We start from the raw sequence: 18,409 nt of genomic DNA, 5'->3' as shown, positions 1-18,409 counted from the left end.
CACACACACAGCACCCTAACACACACAGCACCCTAACACACACAGCACCCTAACATACAACACCCTAACACACACATCACCCTAACACACACACACACAGCACCCTAACACACACAGCACCCTAACATACAGCACCCTAACACACACACACACACACACACACACACAGCACCCTAACACACACAGCACCCTAACACACACAGCACCCTAACATACAGCCCACTAACACACACATCACCCTAACACACACACACACACAGCACCCTAACAAACAGCACCCTAACACACACACACAGCACCCTAACACACACAGCACCATAACATACAGCACCCGAACACACACACACATCACCCTAACACACACATACATAACCCTAACAGACAGCACCCTAACACACACACACACACACACACACACACACACAGCACCCTAACATACAGCACCCTAACACACACACAGACACACACACAGCACCCTAACATACAGCACCCTAACACACACACACACACACATCACCCTCACACAGCACCCTAACAGACACATCACCCTAACATACAGGACCCTAACATACAGCATCCTAACACACACACACACAGCACCCTAACACACACACACACACACACACACACACACACACAGCACCCTAACATACAGCACCCTAACACACACACACACACACACACACACCAGCCTAACACACACACAGCACCCTAACACACACACACAGCACCCTAACATACAGCACCCTAACACACACATCACCCTAACATACAGCACCCTAACACACACATCACCCTAACATACAGCACCCTAACGCACACACACACACACACACACACACACACACAACACCCTAACACACACACACACACACACACACACACACAGCACCATAACATACAGCACCCTAACACACACACACACACACACACACAAACACCCTAACACACACACACACACACACACACACAGCACCCTAACACACACACACACACACACACACACACACACACACACAGGACCCTAACACACACAGCACCCTAACATACAGCCCCCTAACACACACATCACCCTAACACACACACAGCACCCTAACAAACAACACCCTAACACACACACACACAGCACCCTAACACACACTGCACCATAACATACAGCACCCTAACACACACACATCACCCTAAAACACACATCACCCTAACACACACACACAGCACCCTAACACACACACAGCACCCTAACAGACAGCACCCTAACACACACAGCACCCTAACACACACACACACTATACTCCTCACAAATGCACACTACACCCCTCACACATACACACTACACCCTACACACACACTGCACACCTCACACATACACACAGCAGCCCCCAAGCACGCTGCACCACTCACACACACACAATACTTCCAAACATATATGTATATATACTAAAAAACCTCTCACACACATACTGCACCCCTAAAAACATTAAATTCCAGACAAACACTAGATTCCTTACCCAACTCTGGATCATCTACAGATATACACACACTAGATCTCTATATACACTCTGAATCCTCTATACACACACACTCACTAGATCTCCTATACACACTCCTGAGTCCTTGAAGCACACACTAGATCCCCTACACAGACGCTGCACCACCTACACACACACACACACTACATTTCTGATATACACACTCTGGATCCCCTATGCACACACTAGATTCCATGTAAGCAAACACATAGTGTCTCCATAAATGGGATACAGTGAGTATCCCAATTATGGAAACCACTGAGACAAGTTTCAAGCAAACACAACGCAAGCATGTTATTAAATTTGCTTGCGCTGTGCAGAACAAATACAGGGCCCTTTTCTCATGCCCTGGAAGAGCATTGGCCCAACATGCTCACTTTGAGATGGGGCGTGCCTGTCATTGGGGGTGACAAAACACACCCTATCTGGCCCCGCCCCCTTTTCAGTGGGCCGCTGTGAACAAAAAATGCCCAGGCCGAATATTTTCCCCAGTCCAGCCCTGATTGGTGCATATCTATATGCTCTGCTTCTTATAACACAGGGATCAAATTAATTATATGTCATTAAGACCTACTGCCACTCAAAATATCATCAACCTTTTTTTAGCATGCCACAATTTCTTCAGCTGAAAATTGCTGAACATTTTTTCAATATCAGCTTTTTCGATTAACTTTATGAGATACCTACCTGTACCTTCCTCCCTGCAATGGATAATGACATAATGCCCACCACCAGGGCCGTATTTTTCTATAGGCTAACTAGGCTTCAGCCTAAGGCCTCAAGATCAAGAGGGGCCTACATTCAAATTGTTAGCAAAATTAAAAACAGTGAACACTAAAACACTGAACCGAAAATAAGGAGAAATTCTACGCATATGATATGACCAGTAGCGTACTAAGGGGGGGCGGTTCGCCCCGGGTGCCACTTACTAGGGGGTTGCCCGGGGCAGACTGCAATGCCCCTCCTGCCGCGATCGCCGAGACCGGCGGTCTGCAGCTCCGCAATGTGCAGAGCTGCAGACCATGGATCTTGCGTGCACTGCCCAATCAAAGCGTTGCCATGGGTTACCACGGCAACGCTCTGATTGGGTCTCGCGAGATCTATGGTCTGCAGCTCTGCGGAGCTGCAGACCGGAAATGAGGGCCACCGAACCACCAGGGACCCCACCTGACCACCAGGCAGTCCCCACTGGACCACCAGGGATTTAAGGTAATTTTTTTAGTCACCCCCCCTCTCCTCATCACCCCCCTGACTCTCACAATCACCCCCCTCTCCTCATCACCCCCCTCCCTCTCACAATCACCCCCTCTCCTCATCACCCCCCTCCCTCTCACAATCACCCCCCTCTCCTCATCACCCCCCTCCCTCTCACAATCATCCCACTCTCCTCATCTCGACTTTTTTTGAATTTATTATCCGTGCCACATTTTTTTATAAAGGTTAGTACCAATCACAAGATGTTTCATTTAACATATTGATATATATCACAGTAATGATGTATTTTATTGTCTCTCATGTAATTTACAAACTTAAAAATGGGAGGTGAAAGGGCCTCATAAGTGGAATAGCCTAGGGCCTCTTTTCATCTAAATCCGGCCCTGCCCACCACAATAGATTATTTGTTAAACCTGCTCTATGATCTATAAGTGATCATTGCCTCTGTATACAGAGAAAATGTAAGGGGAACTGTCACTTCCCATGATTTTAAATGTTATGTTTAATTATCCCTATATTTAGCAAATATGCATTTGTAAGGTTTATAAAATGAAAATACATTTTTAAATCAACAACTCTTTATCCTGCAGTTGGGTGCCTCCACCTTCGCTCCCATCCAGTCGTGTAAGCTCTATTCCTTAGAGAAGTGGAGAAATTAAACAATGTTTCTATTTATTATTATTTATTATTTTATTATTGATATAGCGCCAGTAAATTCCCTAGCGCTGTACAATCTTCTATCTCCTTCATTTGCAATGCTTTCCAGGCATTGTTTTGTCTGGACTGAGTATTGATGCCATTTTCTATATCAGTAATATAAATTAAAAAGATGCTAGAGCATCTCATTAAAACTGGTTAAAACAAGTTATAGGGAACATTATTTAACCAAATCCCTTTTGTTCCTGTAGTAAACCATAATCTGGAGTGTTTTATCTGAAATGTTCTATGCATGATGAGAATGTTTCATTTGTTTTAGTTTGACACAAAAATTACACGTAGTTTAGTTTGCAGTATTGTGCATTATCTTTCACCTCTGTTTGCCTACAGATGTGAGTTTGACGTTAGATGTGCTCAAAACAAAGCTGTTTGGACTATTTTTTAGTCTGTACTGTTTAATATACAATTATTATTATTACTTATTAATACTGGTATTTATATTTATATAGTGCCAGCATATTCCGTAGTGCTTTACAATATGATTAAAGCGAGAAATTTAACAATAAATAAGACAATTACAAAAACTTACAGCCTATAGGAGGTGGGGCGTAAAACAACAGGACAGAAGGTAGAAATTAAACAAGGAGAAGTGAAGCAGAGCTGGAGGAGAGAATAGAGTGCTGCCCTATAAGAGAGAGCAAGGGTCAGGTACGTGAGGTAGAGGTTACTCTGGGAATCCATAAGCTTTCCTAAAGAGATGAGTTTTGAGGCACTTTTTAAATGATTGAAGACTAGGGGAGAGTTTGATGGTCGTAGGCAGGCTATTCCAAAGGAAAGGAGCCACCCGCAAGAAGTCCTACAAGTGTGAGTTGGCCAGTTGGGTGCGAGCAGCGGACAGGAGAAGGTCATGGTCATGTTCCTCTAGATCCTCCTTCAATACTGCCCTCTGGAACGCACGCTCTGTTTGCAATATAACTAAATCCACTGCTGTCCATGACTTCTTTATCTCTCGTTCAATAGATTTACTAGCCTTAACAGAAACCTGGCTCTCCCCCTCTGACACTGCCACCCCTGCATCTTTGTCCTTCGGTGGTCTCCAACTTACCCACAACCCAAGAAACTCTGAATGTAAAGGTGGTGGTGTTGGGTTTCTCCTCTCCCCTCACTGCTCTTTTAAACCTCTTCCCACCCCCCTTCCCTCTCTTTCCCGTCATTTGAAATACACTCAATTCGCCTTTTCAAACCCTTCTCCGCTAACATTGCTGTTATTTACCGTCCCCCTGGTTCCCCTCTTCTCTTCCTTGACCACTTTGCTGCCTGGCTACCCTATTTCCTCTCTTCTAACATTCCATCCCTAATTCTCGGGGACTTCAATATTCCTATAAACCCACCTTTGACCTCTGCAGCCACTAAACTACTTTCAATGACTTCCTCCCTCGGGCTATCACAGTGGGCAAATTCTCCCACCCATGTAGCTGGCAATACCCTTGACCTAATCTTCACTTATGCATGTACAGTAACTAATATCTGCAACACTCCATATCCACTCTCTGATCACCACCTCTTATCATTTGCTCTTGCGTACCCCCTCACCCAACAACCTCAGCCTAACCCCCCTCAACTCAGGAGGGACCTTAATTCTCTGGATCTCCAACAGTTGTCAGCTGACATTGATTCACAACTGCTGTCCATCCCTTCCCTCTCCTGTCCTTCACTGGCCATCTCTATATATAACTCTACTCTTACATCTGCCTTGAACACTGCAGCGCCACTCCAAACAAGCACCTCAAGGAGGACCCGCCCCCAACCATGGCATACTAAATCAACGCGCTACCTGCAAAGATGCTCCCGTTGTGCTGAACGCTCCTGGAGGAAGTCTCGTACCCAATCAGACTTTCTCCATTATAGATTCATATTGTGTTCATACAGTGCAGCCCTTGCCCTTGCCAAACAGTCCTATTTTTCCTCTCTCATTAGTTCATGTTCCCGCAACCCCAGGCGTCTCTTTGACACCTTTAATTCTCTTCTTCGCCCTGCTGTCGCCACCCCCAAAACTAACCTTACTTCTGATAACTTTGCATGTTACTTCACTGACAAGATTGAACAGCTAAGGAAAGAATTCTCCCCTCCTTGCCTTTCTGTTTCTCAATCACACATAGATCATGCATTTCCTACCCTTCAGACATTCTCCCCAGCTACTGACCAAGAGGTGGCTGCTCTTCTTTGCTCCTCTCGCCCCACCACTTGCCCGCTCGATCCTGTCCCATCTCACCTTATCAGATCTCTCTCCACTTGTCTCGTGCCTTCTCTAACACACATCTTCAACTGCTCGCTCTCTTCTGGCATCGTCCCTGCTGACCTTAAACATGCCACTGTAGTACCTATACTAAAAAAAACATCCCTCGACTCATCCACCCTCTCTAACTACCGTCCCATATCCCTGCTCCCTTTTTCCTCAAAGCTTCTGGAAAGGCTTGTCTTTACCCGTGTGTCTCATTTCCTCAATTCCAACTCTCTCCTTGACCCCCTTCAATCTGGCTTCCGCCCTCTCCACTCTACAGAGACTGCCCTTATCAAAGTCACTAACGACTTAATCGCAGCTAAATCCAAAGGCCACTACTCCATACTAATTCTTCTTGACCTCTCAGCGGCCTTTGACACCGTTGATCATGCTCTCCTTCTTCTAACTCTTCAATCGCTTGGTCTCTGTGACTCTGTCCTCTCGTGGTTTTCCTCTTATCTCTCCCAACGCTCATTCAGTGTCTCCTTTTCTAATGATACCTCCTCCCCTCGCCCTGTCTCGGTTGGAGTTCCCCAAGGCTCCGTCCTTGGTCCCCTTCTATTTTCTCTTTATACTGCCTCTCTTGGCAAACTTATTACCTCTTTTGGATTCCACTACCACCTGTACGCTGATGACACCCAGCTATATCTCTCCTCCCCGGACCTCTCCCCTGCCGTCCTGCAACGTGTCACTGCTTGGCTTTCTTCCATCTCTGACTGGATGTCCTCCCGCTTTCTGAAACTCAATCTCTCAAAAACTGAGCTCCTCGTCTTTCCTCCTCCTAATACTGATCCTCCTCTTTCACTCTCCCTTCAAGTTTGTGGTACCAACATCAGTCCATCCTTGCAAGCGCGCTGTCTTGGCGTCATACTTGACTCTGGTCTCACCTTTGAGCCTCACATCCAGCATGTTGCCAAATCCTGTAGATTCCATCTTAAAAACATAGCCCGCATCCGCCCCTTTCTTGCACCAGATACTACCAAGGAGCTTGTCCATGCTCTGGTAATCTCCCGCATGGATTACTGTAACCCTCTCCTGATTGGTCTTCCCAAAAGCCGTACTGCACCCCTACAGTCCGTAATGAACGCTGCTGCTAGACTGATTTTCCTCTCTAGTCGTTTCTCTCACACCTCACCCCTCTGCCAGTCCTTACATTGGCTTCCTGTATGCTATAGGAGTCAATTCAAGGTACTAACTCACACCTATAAAGCACTGAACAACTCTAGCCCCTCTTATATCTCCTCACAGATCCATAGGTATGTCCCTTCTCGGTCTCTCCGCTCTGCCCGTGACCACCTCCTGTCCGTTGTCCGCACTCGTACGGCCAACTCGCGCTTGCAGGACTTCTCGCGGGCGGCTCCCTTCCTATGGAATAGCCTGCCTACCGCCATCAGACTCTCCCCTAGTCTTGCATCTTTTAAGAAGTGCCTTAAAACCCATCTCTTTAGGAAAGCATATGGCCTCCAAGACTAACCCTTACCTCACATACCTGTCTCTTGCCCTCTCCTAAAGGGCAGTCCACCTTATTTGATTGCAAATTCCTGTCCTAATGTGTTTTACACCCACCTCCTATAGAATGTAAGCTCGATCGAGCAGGGTCCTCTTCAACCTATTGTTCCTGTAAGTTTATTTGTAATTGTCCTATCTATAGTAAAATCCCTTCTCATAATATTGTAAAGCGCTACAGAATCTGTTGGCGCTATATAAATTGCTATAATAATATAATAATAATAATAATAACAGAGCCGAGAGACCGAGAAGGTGTGGATCAGTGAAGACATATAGGAGGGGCTAGAAATGGTCAGTGCTTTTATGGTGTGGATTATTACCTTGAATTGACTCCTATAGGATACAGGAAGCCAATGTAAGGACTGACAAAGAGGAGAAGTGTGAGATGAGCGACAGGAGAGAAAAATTGCAAAGAAGCTATTGTGTCATCCATGTGAATTCTGGTACACAAATAGTATTTTCTGGTACACTCAAAAGTCAGTTAAGCTCACTTTCCCAAATTTTGAGTTTGTCTAAGATTCAATTTTAATAAATTCCTAGTCCAGTTATAAGTGTATGACATGTGATATAATTCATGAAGTAGAGCCTGTTCTGTCATTTCACTTTTTTATACAGAAATGATATTGGTAAATATGTAGTTCAATCAAAAATAAAAAAAACAAAAGACCTCAGGACACCAAATATATGTCTACATTGATTTATTATCTGAGATGTTAGAGTCACAATATGAATATTTAATAGCTGTCGAGGATACGTCTCAGGGATCCTACTTTGCCATTTTGTGCTCCCCACTCAGTGTATCTCCTGTACTCTCCTTGCTTTAAGAAGTACTGCCTTCCTCTGTAATTGGGAAGCTCATAGAAGATCCAGGAACCTTCCAAGATATTGCAGGAGTGGATGTCATGATAATGGAATTGTTCAGACAGATTGGGGCAATCTTCAGTGAGCTCCAGCATCTCTCCTCTAAAGTCCTCGCGTTCATACAAACGAATCTTGTGGGTTCCCCTGTACTGTAAGACCAAAAAGAAGGGAATTATCACTTATCACATATTCTGAGTTATTGTCTAACATTGCATTTTTGTTAAATTATATTGTCTATGTTTCAATCTGTTTTTTTCTAGAGTAGTTGTTTGTGAACCAGATTTGCCGTGTTCTACTGAATGATAAGCAAAGCATATACATGCCTGAGAGGTACAGTGTGACTATATCCATTGCATGTAGAGTCTCTGGACTGCTCAGTCATTTATGAAAAAAAAAATCCCCTAAAAAAATATATAGGGCAATAAACTGGGCATTTGTCACCCACACCATAAACCTTGAGAAAAACTAACTCACACTTCAAAGTATATGTCTCACTGCATAGTACACTACAAAGAAAAATGAAACAATTTCTGCAGTTTAATATGCAGTATAAATATGCACTTATATACCTGTCTCAGTTATACAAGGGCTTACTTTTCAGCTGGTGCTGCTTTGTTATAGGCAGGTTAATATTAGTGTAACATCAATCTACAGAATTTTCTATAGTATCATTTTGGCCGAACTATATGGCCGTTATAAACAATATAATTTCACAATTGAATCTCAATATCTTTAATAACTTTTTCTGTTTTCCTTGCTAAATCTTGTAATATTTGAGTATAGAAAAAGTATTACAATTGATACATGGATTCTTTTATAAATGATAAAAAAAAATACAAAACTGCAAATATATTTTCTAATTGATGCCAAAGATTATATTATGCACATTGAGAAACTCATATTTCTTAAATAATTAACTTTTTGTAGAAATCTGATCCATAATGTATAGTGAACCTCAAAAAAATATGTAACGTTAAATAACTAAATTTAACCTATTAACATTTCTATTATCATATTGGTATTTAAAATGATTAGGCAATTATTTTAAAAGTGCAACAGTGGAAAGTCAATAATGTTCACATGTCCTGGTGTATTAACTCAATGTTCGATTTTTAATGCCAATATTATTTGATGGCCAGTCACTTACTGCGGAGATCAAGCGGCAGGATCTGATGGAATCATTGAATCCCAACCATTGCTGGAAATCTGGGTACTCTCCCTTCCTCAGAAAGTACTGGTGCCCAGCATAGTTGGGACGCTCATAGAGCATCCAGTTTCCATTCTCAACTCGGATGGAGTTGCAACGACTGAAGAATGAATGAAGATCAGAACAATCTGAGCTGCACTCATATGAGCGGCCCTGGAAGTTCTTGTCCTCAAAAAAGATGATCTATAATAAGAAACAAAGTAAGTCATATTTTACCGAAAGTCTTCTTCAGATTCAGTGCAACATATTCAGTATCATCAGAGATCAAACAACCATCAGAATTATTACTTATTTTTTAAATATGTCATAAAACATTTCCTTAATGTAGTGATTTAAAAAATGATCAAATGTTGTCTGCATACAACATATATTTATATTAAAAAGTATTGCATTATATATATATACTGTATATACTGAAGTGATCCAAGGACATTACGTTCAGAGGACACAATCAAATTCCCTAGGTTTGCAAACAAATTTGTACAGTTAAAATCACATTTTTTTTAGAGAACATAAGTATCAAAATAAACTAATCACACCACATCTTAATCCCTTAGGAGAGCTAATGAGCTCAGCAAACCTGATGGTAGGAGGGAAAGCAATATATTGGAGGCTGCTGAATGGCAAATAGTGAATGAAATATAAGGTAGAAATCTATATACTATAACCCTTATCAGCAGGTGAAGAGAATAGAAGTATGTATCACTTGCAATGAAGCCAGTCTGTAGTGCTAGATGCAATTGCACCGGCAGATTAAACGGTGTAGCCTCTTGTTGCCGGTTTCTAAGATCTGTCAGATTGTACACACCTGCTCTATTAAATTATTGAAACAATATATATCGCAGTTATTGTACAAAAAGATCTGGATAAATGCAACAGGAGACTAAAGTATAAACAAACAAGTATTCACTAGACTAATCGTATATATGACTTCAAGGTCACTATCTGAAGAAATAGAATGAGGGCTACGCAAAAATGTAGTGTCCACCTTAATAGTAAAAAATACAAACAGCTAAGCACAATAACCTGTAGTATTCATACTCTCTCATAAGTCGCTAGCTGGATATATGAATGTAGAATGGACTGTACACTTAGTAGCCATAGAGATAAGTCCCTTAATAATTTCCTTCCTGCTGAGAATGCCCTAAGAAACCCCCATCATCGAAAGTAGTCCCTTTAGGAACGCTCTATAGATGCTCTTACCGTAACAAAAAAGTGCCAAACTAAAAAGTGCCGTGAGAATAAAAGAAAAAAATAGTCATGAAGCCTGGCGCGCGTTTCGCCGCTACTAAAGCGCCTTCGTCTAAGTCTTAGATGACTAAGGCGCTTTAGTAGCACCGAAAGGCGCATCAGGCTTCATGACTATTTTTTTTTTTATTCTAACGGCACTTTTTAGTTTGGCACTTTTTTGTTATGGTTAGAGTATCTAAAAGGATCTATAAGGTTAATAGTATATTTTTTAAAAGGGGGGCACTACATTTTTGCATAGCCCTCATTCTATTTCTGTAGTATGCATACTCTCTCATAAGTCGCTAGCTGAATATATGAATATAGAATGGACTGTACACTAAGTAGCCATAGAGATAAGTCCCTTAATAATTTCCTTCCTGCTGAGAATGCCCTAAGAAACTCCCATCATTAAGAGTAGTCCCTTTAGGAATTCTCTATTGATCCTCTAACCATAACAAAAAAGTGCCAAACTGAAAAGTGCCGTGAGAATAAAAGAAAAAAAAATCATGAAGCCTCACGCGCGTTTCGGCGCTACTAAAGCGCCTTCGTCTAAGCCATATATATATATATATATATATATATATATATAAGCAAAAAAGTAAAAAATCAAAATGCACTCACAGGTCTTCGTGTTTGTAGAAAAACTGGTGCTTTATTAATTCATATATGGTGTACAAAAATCAATCAACGTTTCGACCCTGCTGGGTCTTTTTCAAGATCATACAGTACATAACAATAAAGTGTTTATATATAAAATACAAATCTAAGTCAACATGCACTTACCCAATGGTGAAGTGAAGAGAAATGTGTCTGCCCGTTAGAACTCGGAAGTGCATGGAAGCAGCATAGAACGTCACGTGATCGGGACGTCAGACGGAGAGAAAGTGGTTGCCGAGGCAACGATATACAGAGCAAAAAAAAATCTCATATCGGGCACAAGTGAATCGCTATGGGGAAAGGTGTAGGTAGTGTAAACTACCAAGGGAGTGTGGATAACCCAGAAGCCAGGAAAAAGATCTAATAAACGAGCAACCAGTGCTGTGCAATAGCATGTGGGGTCTTAATAGCACACTAGTGACAGAGTGTGAACAACCAAAAAATACAAACTGTGAATAAAATCAAAAACCTGGCATCATAAATTAAAAACAAAGCAGAGAACTAAACATATTCAAAGAGTGCTATGTACATAATATTTACAAGAAAATTTCATCTTACATGTGCTATACACTAGAGCATATTGTAAAAAGTATTAATAGTATGGTAATCTAGTACTAGAGAATATGTCAAAAACTCCAAGAAAAACACGGACTTACTCTGATAGATATGCATTTTAAGTAAATATACTGACTAGAGGGCTAGAAGAATAATCTGGGATAGCCTATTAGATATCGAACCAACTGCACACTGAGTAATCTGGGATGACGGTCAGAGGAAAAAAATCATGAAGCCTCACGCGCGTTTCGGCGCTACTAAAGCGCCTTCGTCTAAGCCATATATATATATATATATATATATATATATATATACACACACACACATACACACAATTATTTTAGGGTTTGGCAACAATTCATTTGGTAAGTAAAATTAAAAATACTTCAATAAAGATTCATATAATCATATGTATGTTTTATAAACATATTCAGATGCTGACTTATTTAATTTTTTTATTGAAGCAGACATTAAAGTGTCCATACTTATAATGGAAGTAAATGTTTGAGCTCTGGACATAGAATCTAGTTCTATATTGCTGTTGTACTCCACTCTACAATCAATCGAGCACTTAACAAAGCAGGTTCATCAATTTGTAATAATACAAAAGCTCCTTGTTTAAAAAAAAAAAAAAAATTAAACGTAAAAAATATTACAAAATATTTTCATGAAGAAAAACAAGAAGCATGACTCACTGCTGTAGTAAAATGAGCCACGACAAACATGAGCTATAGATCAATACGTCCTCTAAAAAAAAGGATAAATCAGCTATTTGTTCACTAGAATACATTATGCTAACAAAAGATTGTTCAGAAGTACAAAATATAAACATATTTCTTTAACAGAATGCTTGCGATAATGGATATACTGAGAGGTAAGTTCAATTGTTGAATTGGGAGCTCTCTTGAAAAAGAGCCAGTTTTGGAATTCAATACCCCACCTTATCTTGCTACATTTAACCCCCCCCCCCCCCAGCTTGTATATTATGCAAACATTTTGCTAGTTCTCACTGCATTTCTTTTATTTTATATTACTACACATGAATGTATCAGTTAAATTACAGGTGTTTGCTTTGATATCCAATATATCTTTTAATTCTAATGCTCATGGGTATCCCCCAAAAGTCCCATATTTACAAACACAGTTCTAATGTGCTGATTAACTTTAAAGATTCCTTTATTCAAATTGGAGAATGTGCTTATTACATTATTGCTTCAAATACCGTAGATACATAGAATTTAAGAAATAAAAATAAAGTCATCTATGGAATACTTTGCTAACAATTGTCTATTTTCTGTCTTTCATATGTCTACAAGCAAATATTTGAAAGGCTGCCATTCTTCAATTTCAGTCATGAAATGTTTTACTAGATAATTATTAGAACTATGCCTGGATAGAGTAGATTTTTATGGACTTTATTCGGCTACTGAGCAGTGCTGCACGCTTTATTGGATTTTGTTTTTATAGAGAGCGTTTGAGAGCAGCCGAGCCTGTCACATATTAATTGTTATCATATGTGGTTTAGATTAATTAACTTTCACTTTAAGAACTAATGATTATTAGCTCTATGTGAATTTATTTACTAATCTGTGAATTGTAGAGAAATTAAAAGCAATTGGCTAATTTCTGGTCGAAATTGCTGAACTGGAAAAATTATGCAAATGTCTATTTTTCCTGCTCTGCTATTTTGACTTAATATTTGCCATTTTCTTTTCATTTGGACCAGAAATAAATTCTGTACTTTTTTGTCATCCATTTGAATATTGTTAATGTTTGTAAATAGAACATGAGAGGTAGCAAAAATGTCAAATTCTAACTTTTTAAAAAGTATTATAAAATATTGCATTCTACAGTTGTGAACATTTGGATAAGAAATACAGTGAAAGCACTACATAAATTAAGTTACGGAGTTCCCTAGTTTTCAGAGCTAGCAATCTAAAGATAATTAATATGCTGTGTTTGCTTACCTTTCCCATTTTGTCTGTACTGGATGGAGCACCTTAGTTTTGCCATCAGAACCAAGACCCTTTATATATTTGCATCATGCAGTAGCTGTATTACGGAAACAAAAGGTGCATTTTTGTTTATCTGTTGAAATTAATCCAGTATTGTTAGCCTGTTATATTATAGTTGCTAATGACAATTCATTGTGTATCACTGTAGATGCGTTTTGTAAGGATGGGGAATTTTTATTGCTGTGACTAATGAAACATCTAGTGCACAGACTGTCAGCAAAGCCTTTTTTATTTCAATAAAAACAAAGTATTCTGTGTGAAAGAAATCGAGAAGTTACTAGGCTTTGTTATAAGTGAATTCAACTGTGTGTTCAATTAACGACATGAAATATTGTTTAATATACATGGCATCAAAATAGGAGATATCAGTATTACACGAATGTCTTAAAATCCAGAACTCATGATAAAAGCCCAAGGTAGTTATGGTGGGTAATATATATTGTGTATATAGAGGTGTCATATTTGTTACTTTTCCTTAGGGGAGAATAGTTCTAGCTTTACTATTGAACTTCTTTGTGTACAGTTTTTTCTTTGTAATAAAAAGCTAGTTTCCGTTCATGATGATTGAAATAATGAGAAAGCACAGAGTATTTAAAAATGCATTTGGCACAATTTCTGATGTTCAAATTTTTCATCGTCTTAGCATAAAGGTGGTATAAGGAATGGCCTCTACTATTAAGTAAGTGTAAGACTGTAGAGATATAAAATAAGTAGATACAAATATATAATATACACAATATAAATATATATACGCGCACACACACTTATATACATACACAAATAATCAGTATTATATATATATATATATATATATTTGTGCTCGGAATTTAAATACGTAATGGATAGTAACTGTGAGCAAAGTTGGTTGTGGTGTGCCGAAACCAACGTACGAGTGGGCCTGTAAATAAAAGAGGGCCCACCAAGGAGAAGGTAATTATAACAGGGTGTAGGTGGGTGGGAACAATCAGCTGAAAGGCAGAGGTGAGTAGGGGCTGGGAGTTTAAGTAGGGGACTTACTCCTCCCACAAATTCAGGCCTCCACAAGTTCAGGCCTTTTAACTTGTGCTCGGAATTTAAATACGTAATGGATAGTAACTGTGAGCAAAGTTGGTTGTGGTGTGCCGAAACCAACGTACGAGTGGGCCTGTAAATAAAAGAGGGCAAAAAGATAAATTCGAGAAATACACACTTTATTGCATTTTTTACAAAACCAAGTTGCTGAAAGCTTGGCGAAGCTCTTTCTCCGGCTGTGGAATATATGCAGTATATATGGAGGATTTCCACCGCCCCAGTCTCTTGATGATATGGACCGGTGTGTTAGTGCTAGAGGCTGCAGAGGCGGCTCCTATACGGAAGGAGTGCCTAGAGAATGCAATCGGGTTGTGTCCGAGCTTAGATAACAGAATTCTGATATGAACCATCAATTTTGCTGTGGTTAACGGGTGCCCTTGTAGTGTTAAGAGTGGAGGGTCCAGTAGGTGACCGTGCAGAGTTGACCGTAGGTGGTCTAGTACTTTTACCGGACACCAGGCATTATCAGTAGGGAAGAGAGGAATTATAGTAGGGTGTAGTGACCGGTTGGTTTTAGTTGTAGGGATCGAAAGTTGGTAGTGATCCTCTATTTTAGTGAGGTGTGATATTTTAAGTCTTAGCTTCGTATCTCCTTGACAAATTATGGTGAACTCTCTAGGTCTCAGAAAACCGTAGAAAGCGAGATATAAAGCAGATTTGATCACCGTATGGTAGAGAGTGGAGGAGAAACCTTTGATATTCCTTTCAAAACCTTTTTGACGGGGTATGAAGACAGGAAAGGTGTGTTGTTAGGAAAAAAAGGTGAGGCTGTGGTGCTGGACCCCCGTGAGATATAGTTTAATGGTGTTGTGAGATAGTTTAAGGTGTAGGTGGAAAAAAGAGGCAAAAGCCACCATGGTTTGAATAGAGAAGTCACCTTGTAAACCGAACTCTGCTGTGAATTTATTAAATATATTAAGAGCCCTATTGTAAGTGATAGCCGTGTTTGGTGATAATGCTTGGTGAGTGAGCTCTAGCGTGGTTCAAGAGTGTGCTTAATCCAGGATTAGATCGTGGAACCGTGGTGTCCTGGATGGTTGTAGGTGAGCCGTTGGGAGTGCCTGAGAAAATGCCTGAAATTGAGAACGAGAAAGAGCGTCAGCGGCCGTGTTGTGAATACCCGGGATGTGAAAACAAACTAAGTGAAACTGGCCGGATGCTGCCAACCAGGTCAGCTTGCGAATCAGCCGCATGATGGTCAGGGAAGATGATCGCCGTTTGTTCACGATTTCGCAAGCTGCCGAGTTATCAGAGTAGCATTTGACTGCCTTGCCAGATCAGAGATGACCCCAGGTGTGTGCGGCCGCCACAATGGGATGAATTTCAAATAGTGCTGAGGTCTCTCTGAATCCTGGCAAGGCATCCGTATCAGTGGGCCAATGGCCCCTGTACCAGTGGTTCCCAAAAATGGCTGCAAAACCGGTATTGGCTGCTGCGTCTGTGTGGATGATGGGTGAAGAGGTGGAGAGAGGGGGAATAAACATGGAGATTCCATTCCAGACCTTCAAAAACTTCCCCCACATAGCTAAGCCAGCCTTGGCGTGGGGGTCCAAAGAAACTGTGCCAGAGTCCGGAACTCCGTGCAGCAGGCAAAGGAGTCTGGATATGAAAGACCTTCCCTGCGGAATGATGCGCATCGCAAAGTTCAGGGATCCGAGAAGGGACTGAAGTTCTTTTCTAGTGCAAACATCATTCCGCAGGAACAAGTCATCTCCCCTCTCAAACGTGACAGTTTGTCGTGGGGAGGCTAGCTCTGAGGTTAACCGAGTCCAGTTCTATCCCCAGAAAGGCCAATTTAGTTGTGGGGCCTATAGTTTTGGCTGTGGACAAAGGGACTCCAAGTGTGGAAAATAGTGCAGTAGTGCTTCTGATTGCTGTGGGTGAAGGTGACCCTGGCTCTATTAGTAAAATGTCGTCGAGGTAGTGGATAATGAAGTGACACCTGGTGACGTTCAGAAGCAGCCAGCATAGTGACTCTGCGAAAATGTCGAACAGTTTGGGGCTGCTTCGAGAACCGAAAGTGAGTCGTGTAGAGAAGTAATATTTCCCTCGCCATTTAACACCGTGTAAGTGCCAGAGTGAGGGGTGCATGGGTAGTAATTTAAACGCGTTTGTGATGTCCGTTTTGCTAAGCCAGGGTTGATTACCGGATGATATGATGGACTGTATGGCGTCGTCGATGGTTACGTACTGAAGTGAGAATTCGTCTGCTGGAATGAGTGCGTTTATGCTTGGAACAAAAGAGGAGTGCGGTGCCGATAAATCAATAATTAGACGTTTTTTTTTTTTTTTTATTAGAATATTTGTGAATAGCAATACCAATGGGGTTAGTGCGCCAGGAGGAGAATGGTGAAGAGGTGAAGGGGCCGAGCATGAAACCGTTGGTGATTTCAGAGGCAATGAGAGTGTCTATGGAGACTGAGTCTAAACGTGCTGACTGGAGATTAGGGCATTCTAGTGTACCTGGGGGAATGGCTACAATACCCGTGAGAAACCCTTTAGTGAACCCTGTGGTGAGATAATCCACCAGATGATTAAGCCTGGGATCCCTTGTCTTGAGCACCACAGAGATATCACCGTAATTGAATGCCTTGTTCTCAAGTACATCCTGTGAGGCTATGAGCAAGGACACCAGACACACATCCTTCCCGTCTAGGATATCTTTCCTGATAGAGTCAGGGACGGAGTGTGCTGGTGACTCAAATGGTGTAATGGCTGTGCCCGGTGCTGGAGGGGGGAGTATAGGAGGGCATGTTGGTATAGTAGGTACAGCCGTGAAAGCGACTGGGACTACCGTGGTAGTACCTGGGGAGGAGATGGAGCTTTCCACCTTAGATAGCCTGCTATTGAGGGTCTGTAGATTGGCCAAGATCTCTGCCAGGGTATCCTGGGTGGCCGTGCTGTTGCTTGGTGGTTGTCCTTGAGAGCTAGTCCCTGGCCTGGGCTCGGGGGCTTGGTGAGTAAGTAGCCTATAAAGTTCAGCCTTCCTAGCTGTGGCCGGAAAGGGGATTCCCCTGAGCCTAAGCTCGGCCGTAATTTTGGGAATAGTCCATGCTCTCAAGGACGTGGGGGTTGAAAGAGTGAGTGATTCGCCTGGAGACCCGGGTCTGGTAGGCGTGAATGGAGTTTCTTCTGTCAATTCTTTGGTTGGAATAGGTTCTTGGGACATTCTAAAAGGAATGATTATGTGAAAGATATATTAGAAGGGGCGTAAGGTAAGTAGGCGGGGTATGTGGGGTGGTGTATATGGAAGAACTGGACTGTAATGCTAGATGCCAAAGCGAAAAACTTAACTGTTGAATGTTTGGATAGGTGAGGCCCTGCTAATGCCAAGTGGCGGTGAGAGGCTCTACCTATGATTTGGCTTATGACGTAGTTGCCACAGACGTGGTGGCGGGATGTTGGCCTCTCGGTGACAGTAGAGAGAAATCAAAACGTGTGGCCGTGACAGGTGAGGCCCTGACTAGCGCCCTGTAGTAGGGCATGCGAGGCTTGTAACTATGATTTGGGCGTGGGGCCGTACCTCCGTGTTGAGGTGGGGGGGGATGGAAGGCCTCGCTGGGACGGGTTTTCTGATAGGGTGCGCTAAGGCATTAGCCTAGACCCTGTAGCCAGTTCGATT

General features: G+C 41.7%; 1 protein-coding gene across 1 annotated transcript; it reads right to left on the bottom strand.

Annotated features, from left to right (window-relative positions):
* Window positions 1-7,872: 7,872 nt before the first annotated feature.
* Window positions 7,873-13,772, bottom strand: LOC134570811 (gamma-crystallin B-like). The gene is made up of 3 exons (XM_063428791.1): window positions 13,669-13,772; window positions 9,200-9,442; window positions 7,873-8,201 (listed from the first exon to the last, which is right to left on the bottom strand). Exons 1-3 carry the CDS (start codon window positions 13,675-13,677, stop codon window positions 7,926-7,928), a joined length of 528 nt encoding a protein of 175 aa, XP_063284861.1. The 5' UTR covers window positions 13,678-13,772; the 3' UTR covers window positions 7,873-7,925.
* Between the last annotated feature and the right edge of the window lie 4,637 nt (window positions 13,773-18,409).

This window comes from Pelobates fuscus, chromosome 8, assembly GCF_036172605.1.
Source record: "Pelobates fuscus isolate aPelFus1 chromosome 8, aPelFus1.pri, whole genome shotgun sequence".
NCBI classification, from domain to species: domain Eukaryota; kingdom Metazoa; phylum Chordata; class Amphibia; order Anura; family Pelobatidae; genus Pelobates; species Pelobates fuscus.
The sequence above is the reverse complement of the archived record's forward strand: the minus strand, read 5'-3'. Positions and strand labels throughout refer to the sequence as shown.